The following is a 10428-nucleotide window of genomic DNA, read 5'->3' as shown; positions in this document are numbered from 1 at the left end:
AAAAGAAAACATACTTTTACATACGTGATTTAATAATACTTCTGAGAAGATTCAAATTCAGTAGGCTTGTATGTAACGCCTCTGATGCTACAGATGATGCAAGAGTGTTAGCTGGCCAGCCCTGTCTGGTGCCCTTTGAGGGACTCAGCTGCAATGCAGCACAGGAATAAAAGCCATGCCCACATCTATCCTTGGGCACGGGAAGGGCAGAGCCTTGTCATATGACCTCAGAATCACAGTAATAAAGGACATGGATTTAGTAAGCCTGTCTAATTTGGCCTGTAATTTCAAATTGGACAAATGTCTCAGGACACTTTCTTTTGGGAAATCTAAGTTTGCCTTGTGGTGAAACGTCAATGTAACGTAAATGATAGCTCTTGCTGATAGAGCAAGCCATGGTTCGGTGGATACATCTATAGACGCCTGTCATCCAGAAAGCACTAACTAAAGAGACACGGTCCCAGCTGGTGGAGCAGTCATAGTATTTTGAAAGCTTTAATGCCCCGTGTCTTCCCTCATTCTCCTCCTTTTTCCTGTCTTCCATTATAATTGTGACCTTCCCTGTCACTTTCCAGATGGCTTGGATCTGGGGCTTCAAATTCCAGTTTTGGTTAATGAAAGTGAGCTTGCAGTCGTGGCTCTCACCACGAGTCAGTGTACACAGGGTTGATTATGGGTTGGACCATGGAGACGAACGGAAGGGAAGAGAATTAAGGAGGAAGCAAGCATACCAGGATTTATAGATGAATTCTTACTGATGAAGCAGACATTAGTCCACATTTCTACCTGGTCTATACTGTCCGGCACGCGGGACCCCCCCAGACCGGGGCACGAACCCGCGCCCCCTGCATTGGCAGGTGGACACCCAACCACTGCACCACCAGGGAAGCCCCACAGTTCATTTTTGATGAGAGTAAACATTTGATTTAGTAGTATAAGGCCAAAGAATTGTGAGTAATTGAAATTGTCAACATTGGGATAAAATGCAAGATAAACACTATACAATTTTTACAGTATGTAGCAAACTGACCTAACAATTTAAAGCAATAAGTTATATTCCTGAATTAATTTTAATTACTAAACAATATTTAAGTAGTGGAAAGATTTTTCTTATTACTGGACAATCCCTCAAATGGAATGCTATAGAGGAAAATTAAAATCTAAATTATGGAGTTAAAGTATATAATCTTTATGGTCTCTTCTAACCCTGGGATTCTAGAAAATAAGAATTTCGAAGAATTCTTTGATCTACAAACAAAAAGCGTAATGATTTAAAGAAGCTGAAAAAACAAAAAGGTCATGATTTGTGCACAGCTCTGATCTTGGTCATACATATATTTAAATCTTTTTCAAAGTGAATATTTGGGATTTAACTAGAAGCATATCAAAAAAGGAAAAATGTCTCTTCTGCCCACACAGTTATTGATTTAAGCAAGAAAAAACATAAATAAAATGAAATATATTATTTGGGTAAAGAAAAAAACATAATTCTAAGTTTCAGTTGTTTTATAAATAGTTCTTTGAATTCACCCATAGATAAGTCTTTCTAAGCAATAAGTCAGTATCATCCTTTACACACAGTAGACAACATATGTGTGTGTGGGTATATTTGTTTAGCTAAGAGGATTCAAATTAATTTTCTATTTCAAATCCGATAAGCATAACAGAAGAAGTATGTGAAGTAAAACTTTCTGAGTAATGTAGTACATTTTAGTGGTCCTAAATAGGTCATATGAGATCCATGATTCTCTTGGGAAAGAGAAGAAAATGAGAGAATCAAACCTCTGCAAATAAAATGAGCTAAAATTTTATATTTTTGAAAAGTATATTATACAGTGATTTTAAGGAAATCATGTATATTCAGAACTTAACCTTAAGAACCAAACTGTTGACAGTAAGCATCATAAATTCCTCCAAACTGACTCAAACCCAGGACTTATTTTCTGAGAAACTAAGATGAAGAATGCATGTGTGTTTGCTAGAGTGCAAATGTGCAAAATTCACCTTGGAACATTTTTAGTCGCAGTGATCATATAGATGTTTCCCCAAAAAAGATTTGATCAAAGATTTTGAGACAATAGCCCTATTCCACTACCACCAGTGATAAAATACTTCCCAGCAAAATGTGCTTAGAATTAAGTAGAATCATTTTTTTAAATAAACAGTTAATACTTGCTAAAACCTTGTATGTAAAACATATATACAAATACAGTAAGAGTTATAGTTGATTTATTTTTAAAATTTTTATTGAATGATTTTTAACAGATTCACATTATAAAAGAATATAACTTGTGCTAAATTTCAGCTGTTTTCAACATCATTTACAAAATCACTTTTTAACATAATCTAATCATGGATTCCTTTGCATACTAGTCAAGGGTATAACTTCCCCTTATTACGGAAAATAATAACAAGTATAATAAATTGGAACTCAGGCAGAATCCATGACTTGGGTGTGTCCCAAGAGAAGAGCGTGTACCCTAGACAGTACCAGCAAGAGCAGCCCAGAAATAAGGTCTGAAACTCCTGAATTTTATAATGCACTCAATTACAGATCACTAAAACCCTTTAAACATAATGGCCTGAACTAAACCGCTTGTACAACCATTCAGCAAATATCTGATCATTCAAGAAATATGTATTGAGTGTCTACTCTGTGTTTTGCCCCAGGGCAGCCACTGGACTCTGTCTGCTGAGGCTGCCATGATGTCCCGAGTGTGTGCGCCACCTTGGTCCGTAATGAAAACGATCAGAACTTTCTTTTTAAAATTATATTCGTAAATTATACTCATTTTGTTAAAAGGACATATCCAAAATCGCTAATCAGAGAATTCACCAAAATAATATGTCTATGGCCCTATTAAGAAAAGTGAACTTTGTCAAGGGGAAGAAAGGCTTTCTCTTCAAAAAGACGATAGAATTCCTTGTCTCAAACTGTAACACCTCATTCATAGGAGACTGTGTGGCTGTATAAAATGACGTGGCTTTCAACACCTGATCATTTATTAACTTTGGAACTGTCTTCCTATGCATATTTGAAAAGTCCATGTTTTGAATACTAGTTAAATAAAAACTTGAGATCTTAAAATGTCTCAGTTTCCCTGTTTTTAAATTAGATTTATTTCATAGAACAAAGTAGTTCTCCCATAAATAATAACACTTCAGTTGGTATTTTTTTAAAGCAGTAAAACAGTTAATAGTTTTGTTTATAAAGCTTGCTGTTCATTGTAATTCTTAAAAAAAAGAAAGAAAGAAAGAAAAAAAAACCCTAAAGTTTCTCAGACTCAATGGAAAACACAATATAAACATGGAGGGCATGAGCTGAATGGGTCTACCTCAGAGTAGTACAAACTGTGTTATAACTGTCTCAAAGTTGATTCTAGTCGTGTTACTGTCCACCTCTGTATATGCAGTTTCACATTTAATACACAACCGGCACCCTATTAGCCTCTTCTTAAAGTAGGACCCTGAGAGTTAGTCCATTGAGAAATCACATATTATTTACGATACCAGCTTGAAATTTTAAAGACTGTCTAATCTTTAACAAGGCAGAAAGAAACAAAAATTTTTCCCACCAATGAAACTTATCACCATGTAAAGAAGAATATATACTTGGCATTGAAGTGTCCATCTAATAGTAGGATGTGTACCTACACCTTTTTAAAATGTATGAAAAGCTCCTAATTTTGAAAAAATAAACATGTTGAAATACTATTGATAGGGTTCAAGTCCAAGCAAAACCTATGAAGTGATCTTTACTAACTAGAGTAATCAGAACTAGTTTTCTCTGCGACGTAGGCCATCCACAACCTCGTTTCAGGGATCCGCTAGCCGTAGGTGCAACTGGCGTCATCCCCGTGCATCCAGAGGCAGATCTGGGCGTACTTGAGGGGCGTGATGCGCACGGCCACGTTGTAGTCCTTCTGAACGCCGTTGAGGTCCACCCACTGGTGGCCGGAATAGACCGCAATGATTTTGCGTTTCCATCTCTTTTTGTCTGGATCCTTCAGACGCAGATAGACCCCAGAGCCAGTGGAGCCCGACTCGGCATCGCAGTATTGATAGAGAAGATCGTTGGATTCATCGGACACGCTGCAAAACCGGTAGACTAACTGATCTGCCCTGTCGTGATCAAATCCTGAGAAGTGGATCATCCCGCCTGGCAGCTTCTTGATGGTGGGACTGATTCCCAGCTCCATGTATTTCTTTTTGTGAGCGCGCTTCAGCTCCAGAAGGGCGTAGTCATAGTCCAAGGCCGCGTCTCCCCTCCCTCCTCTAGCCCAGCCTTTGGGGATATGGGTGTTCTTGACCCGGGTCCACTGGAAGGAGGGCATCCCGTCAGCAGCTCTCTGACCCCGAGCAGATGGCTTTCTCCTTCTTCCGGCCTTGGCTCTCTCCTTCGGATTCTCTCTGCTACCCTCTCTTCCATCACCACCCCTTGCTTCCCTCCTGCTCCTCCTAGAACTTCTATGTTTCTTGCCACTACCTTTATTTCTCATCTTCAACAGCCCTACCCTTAGCTTTTTGCTGCCTTTGATGTAGTCGTTTCCATCGTGGACACAATGGGCAGCTGTTAGGACGTGGTTGGGGGAGATGAGGATACCACTGCAGCCCGTGGAGAGCTTCACGGCCGTATTGAAAGGGAAATTGGTTAAGAATCTCTTGTCCAAGATGCTGAACCTGCTGTCAGTGCCGTACACCTGTCTCTTTCTCCTCACAGGTGCTCCCTGTGCAGTGAGATTTTCATGTGGCTCAGGGACCCAACCTTGAACTTTCACTGTGGTCAAGGTTCGGGTGCCGTTCTCAAAGACAGTCTCATATGAGAGAGAGTCTTCCAGGTCAGCAAGGTTGGGAGCCGGGAGTTCCTTCTGGCATTCGATGCCACACGCTTGATTTAACACCATCTTAGCGTCTGCTTCAAAGGTGGGGCTGGTGAGATGGAAGGTCCTTTCACTGACAAGCCGGGGTATTTTTCTCAAGTGCCACATAAAATCCCGTTCCATTTCAGATCCATCGATGAGGGTCCACCCAAGGGTGAAAAGTATCAACCAAAAGAGCGTCGTTTCCATTTTGTTCTTCTATGTTGTCCTTTAAAATAGAAAGAGAAGCTTCATAATGGTTTCTTTTAAAATATGTTACCTATCATTCATTTAGGTCTTGGGTCCTAAAGGTAGCTTCACCACAGATAGGAGCCCATATTTTCACTGTACTTAGATTTTACTGAGATTAGATAAACACCCTACTAAGTAGGCTCATACAGACGTCCAAAATCAGTAAATTGTTTTCACTCAGACTTCCCTCCACCAGCCCTAATCCCCATGCATCCTACCCCCATCTGCCGTCTCCCCCTCTTTCTCCCCTCTTTCAGCCCAGCACATGGGAGAATAAGGAGGGGTGGCAAACTGGGGTCCTCTGTTGCATAAGCCACACCATCTTCCTTCCAAGGTGTCCTACAACCTTATCTCCAAATGATTTAGAAATAAAGATAACAGCAGATGTCCGGCCCTTTCCCTGAACTCAGCTTCTTAATAAAAGCAGGGATCATAAATTCCTCATCTCTAGAATGTAAATGGCTAGCACAGAGCTCAAAAAAAGCATTCACTGGAATACAATGAATTTCCCTTAATCACAGCTTGCAGACCAAGCTGATTGATGGTGCAATTAAAATCATAGGATAATATTCTAAAATGTTCAGTAGAGATTTTAGAAGTAAATAAATGGGCTCCTCTGCTATTGACCTGCTTTGATTTTTACAAGCAGAACCCCTAATCATAAAAAGAAAATACACAGCACAGGCCCTTTTATCCTAAAATAAGAAAAACGTACCCTGTACTTTTTTTAAACACAGTTGTGCTTGGAACTACCACCTAAGCAAAGCACCACACAAAAATACTTTATAGTGGCATTTTACTTTATATTAAAATTGTAAGAATTTATGGAGCACAGGCGATGGTTATGAATTTGCTACTTGGGGGAACATGATCATGATGAAATATAGTCCCTTTCATCCTGGGTCTCTCATCTGAAAACTGTTTAAGTTGTATAATACCTCTTCTATTGTTTACATCTTCTTGCCTTCATTTCCTGCTTCTCTAGGTTCACTGGTATGTCAATCTATTCCTAGAACTGATGTTTGTCAGTTGTTGCTTGGTGAGAGTGAGGGAGAGTAGCGCTCTTTGGAGCAGCAGTTTGGAAATTTGTAAGCTATGTTCCAAGTTGTTTTTAACTAATAGTTACAATATCCAGGCTTAGCAAATGATCTGCACTGCGTATAAAGCAGAGGCAGTTCAAGGTTAGATTATTCCTACAGTACCTTCACTCTCAAGGCTTTCTCATAAGCTTTCTTTGCTTATCAAGGAAAAGAAAGCCAATAAAGAATGTCAGGAATGGCCCACAAAACAGGGTACACCCATAAGATCCTGGGAGCTGGCAGGAAAAGCAAAAGTTGTCTCTGATTCAGAGCCGAATATGGGCATCTCTTGATACAACAGGGTTCATTTCGCCATATACAAGTACAGAATTTTATTAACAAACTAATAACATTCTTTTGATAAAACCAAAACATATACAACATTAACCTCTTGGTTATTTAAACATGATCTATTCATCAAAACATGACAATTAATTTGAATAATCATACACTGGAACATGTTAAGCAAGTTTAGAATAATCTTTACCATGACTTGTCATCAGCAAAATTACGTAGAAGTTTTGCAATTTCCATTTTTTTCCATTTGCTCACAGTTGAATGCTAAGTAATGGTGATTCTGGTTAATATTAGTATTGTTTGCTGAATAGCTTGTATTTTATTTTGGAGACAGGGCATTCTTCTGTAGACTGATGGATATTGTCCAAAAGATCAGTAAACAATATACTTGAGGAAAAAATCCACACTCATGTCACAATATTTTTTAATCATTACCATGGCAAATTTGACTTTACACAAAGCAGTAATTATATCAGTAATGATTTTGTCGAACCACTTAGTATTTTCTTTTGTTGCCTTTTATGCAATTTTCATAATGAGTATTTCATCCATTTTATTTAATTGGATTGGAATGACAAAGGCTAACAACTCAGTTAACTCTACTGAGACCTTGAAATTGTATGTTTAACTGGGTCGTTCCCAAGATGAAAAGTTATGTCTTTCTAAAAAAAAAAAGCTAAAATCAGAGTTATTTGCTGCCTCTTAGTTTATCAACAGGCCATAACAGATGATTTTAAAAAGATGTATACATATCTTTTTATCTACTTGATTCTTAGCAAAATTTCAACCAAGGGAGTTTTTTGATGTGGGAAACGAAAGTTTTAAAAATCGATTTTTTATTTAGTCCTATGTGATAACAGCTCTTCATTATGTACTTAATATATGATTACAGCAAAGACTGAGAGTCAGCCAATTACCCACATTAAAAAATACACAGGATCACTTTGTACATTTTAACACTTGGTAATAATGATCTGTGCAGTAATAAATGTGTGAAAGGCATTCCTAGGCAAAAGAGAGAACGTCAAAATCATGGTGTTGTGGTATTGCTTCCACAGTTAGGTTTTGTTTTTCGGATTTGGGTTTGTTTTTTTTTTCCAGGGTTGTTTAATTTAGTCTTGCAAATTTTTAGCTAGTTAGTGTTTAGATAGACAGAAATGCAAATATTAAATTATAACAGACCAGATGGTATTTTACTATACAAATAATTGACCTAGAATATAAATCTCAAATTTAGAAGTTCCTTTATTCTTTACCAAATAAAACATGTGCCCCGTGCATTAATTCTGCAGTCAGACTTTTAAGAAAGTCCCAGGTAATGGTTAGTTTTATGTGTCAACTTGACTGGGCCACAGGGTGCCCAGATATTTGGCCAAATATTATTCTGGGTTTGTCTGGGAGGGTGTCTCTGGATGATATTAACATTCGAATTGGTAGACTGAGTAAAGCAGATTGCTCTCCCTCATGCGGGTGGGCCTCATCCAATCAGCTGAAGACCTACATGGAACAAAAAGGCTGACCCTCCTGTGCGTAATGGGGAACTCCTGCCTGACTGCTTTGAGCGGGGAAATTGGGTTTTTTCCTGCCTTTGGGTTCAAAATGAATTTTGAATAAGATTTTGTTAGTAAGATTTTGTTAGTAAGATTCTGTACTTGTGAGTGGCCAAATAAACTCTGTCACATCAAGGGATTCCCAGCCTGTAGCCCCCGAACCAGCAGTGTCGGCATCCCCTAGGAACTTGTTAAAAATGCTAATTCTCAGGGCCCAGCCCAGACTTACTGTTCAAAACTCTCCAGGAGGGGTGTGGGTTCCCAGCTAGGCATGTTGTACACAGCCCTCCCGGCAATTCTGATACTCAGTACAGTTTCAGAACCACTGCAGCAGCCAAGGTCCCGGTGTAGCAGCTTAAGCCCCTCCCAGAAGGTGGACTTGCCAGGGATGATTGCTTAACCAGCTTTCAAAGGACCTCTGCTTCATCTCTGTGTACAGAAGAAATTTATTCTACACTTTGCTCTTTTACTATGTTAGCAACTGTTAATATTGAATGGTTCCACCTTTAATAGAAAAGAAAACATACTTTTACATACGTGATTTAATAATACTTCTGAGAAGATTCAAATTCAGTAGGCTTGTATGTAACGCCTCTGATGCTACAGATGATGCAAGAGTGTTAGCTGGCCAGCCCTGTCTGGTGCCCTTTGAGGGACTCAGCTGCAATGCGGCACAGGAATAAAAGCCATGCCCACATCTATCCTTGGGCACGGGAAGGGCAGAACCTTGTCATATGACCTCAGAATCACAGTAATAAAGGACATGGATTTAGTAAGCCTGTCTAATTTGGCCTGTAATTTCAAATTGGACAAATGTCTCAGGACACTTTCTTTTGGGAAATCTAAGTTTGCCTTGTGGTGAAACGTCAATGTAACGTAAATGATAGCTCTTGCTGATAGAGCAAGCCATGGTTCGGTGGATACATCTATAGACGCCTGTCATCCAGAAAGCACTAACTAAAGAGACACGGTCCCAGCTGGTGGAGCAGTCATAGTATTTTGAAAGCTTTAATGCCCCGTGTCTTCCCTCATTCTCCTCCTTTTTCCTGTCTTCCATTATAATTGTGACCTTCCCTGTCACTTTCCAGATGGCTTGGATCTGGGGCTTCAAATTCCAGTTTTGGTTAATGAAAGTGAGCTTGCAGTCGTGGCTCTCACCACGAGTCAGTGTACACAGGGTTGATTATGGGTTGGACCATGGAGACGAACGGAAGGGAAGAGAATTAAGGAGGAAGCAAGCATACCAGGATTTATAGATGAATTCTTACTGATGAAGCAGACATTAGTCCACATTTCTACCTGGTCTATACTGTTAACAGAAATGACCACCCATAACTACAAGAGATAACTTACTATTGCTTTTGTTTGGTTGCTTGCTTATGCTTTCTTAGAAATGTGAATGCTGATGGTATTTAGAATATTTGGGTATCTCTACCAGCATAGTGGTTACAGGGGCAGGCCAAGGAGTAAGAAGACTTGGGTTAAGTCTCATCTTTACCACTTATTAGGCAACTGAATATGGGCAGTTTATTAAGTTTAGTTAAGTTTCCATTTCCTCATCTGCAAAGTGAAGATAATAGTAATGTCAACTTCATAACGTAATTGTGAGAATTAAATAAGTTGATATATGCAAAGAATTACCACTGAGCCCAGAGCATAGACACAATCAATAATAAGTTCTTTTGTAGTTATTATTCTACCTTAATGGGTGAATTAATATCACTTTAAAACAATTCATTATATAAGGCAAAGTTATAGGACTTTTAGTTTTCTAGAAAGTCAATTTTACGCTCAAATATTTTTATTTCAGGATAGTTTCTGACACACTCTCGAACTCTGTTTTTCTTTGTTTTGTTTTTTGTTCAAGGACAGCTTCACTTTAGAGACTTCCCAAATGAATGCTCTCCTAATTACTCATTTCTATGAATATCTGTGGCTTTGTAATATGTTTTGCTCATTGCTTTTAAACTTCAGTGTGATTAAACATTACGCAGCCACAGAACACTTGAATTGCATTTCCCGTGTCTTATTATTAGCCTGAATCTACCCTAAGAATACTGGAACTGCAACAGGCCTTCAGCCTGAAAAGAAACAGTCAGTGTCAGAATAATTACTCTAAGGGAGTGATTTACAGTGAGAGAAAAACCTAACTTTTTGAGTGAGTCCTCTAGAGTGTATAGAATTTTACTATGGCATGACATAATTACATTCTCAGGCTCAGTTTCTCTTTTGTTTTTTGGTTTGTCACCCTTTAGTTTTGTGTTGTTGGTTTTTTTTGCGGTACGCGGGCCTCTCACTGTCGCGGCCTCTCCCGTTGCGGAGCACAGGCTCCGGACGCGCAGGCTCAGCGGCCATGGCTCACGGGCCCAGCCGCTCCGCGGCGTGTGGGAT

General features: G+C 39.1%; 1 protein-coding gene across 4 annotated transcripts in view; it reads right to left on the bottom strand.

Moving 5' to 3' along the window:
* Positions 1–2265: 2265 nt before the first annotated feature.
* Positions 2266–10428, bottom strand: part of LOC102987345 (serine protease 35) — a 16643-nt gene continuing 8480 nt past the window's right edge. For 3 of the 4 annotated variants that reach the window (XM_024133062.3, XM_007119811.4, XM_007119809.4), the window contains one exon: positions 2266–5088. In XM_024133062.3, coding sequence (XP_023988830.1) covers positions 3828–5069 — 1242 coding nt within the window. In that variant the 5' untranslated portion in view covers positions 5070–5088 and the 3' untranslated portion in view covers positions 2266–3827. Of the gene's footprint in view, positions 5089–6677; positions 6745–10428 lie in introns of those variants that run through there. The other variant, XM_007119812.4, reaches the window with a different exon arrangement.

Source organism: Physeter macrocephalus, chromosome 11 (assembly GCF_002837175.3).
Source record: "Physeter macrocephalus isolate SW-GA chromosome 11, ASM283717v5, whole genome shotgun sequence".
In the NCBI taxonomy this organism is placed as follows: Eukaryota; Metazoa; Chordata; class Mammalia; order Artiodactyla; family Physeteridae; genus Physeter; species Physeter macrocephalus.
This window is presented reverse-complemented; position numbering and strand designations above follow the sequence as displayed.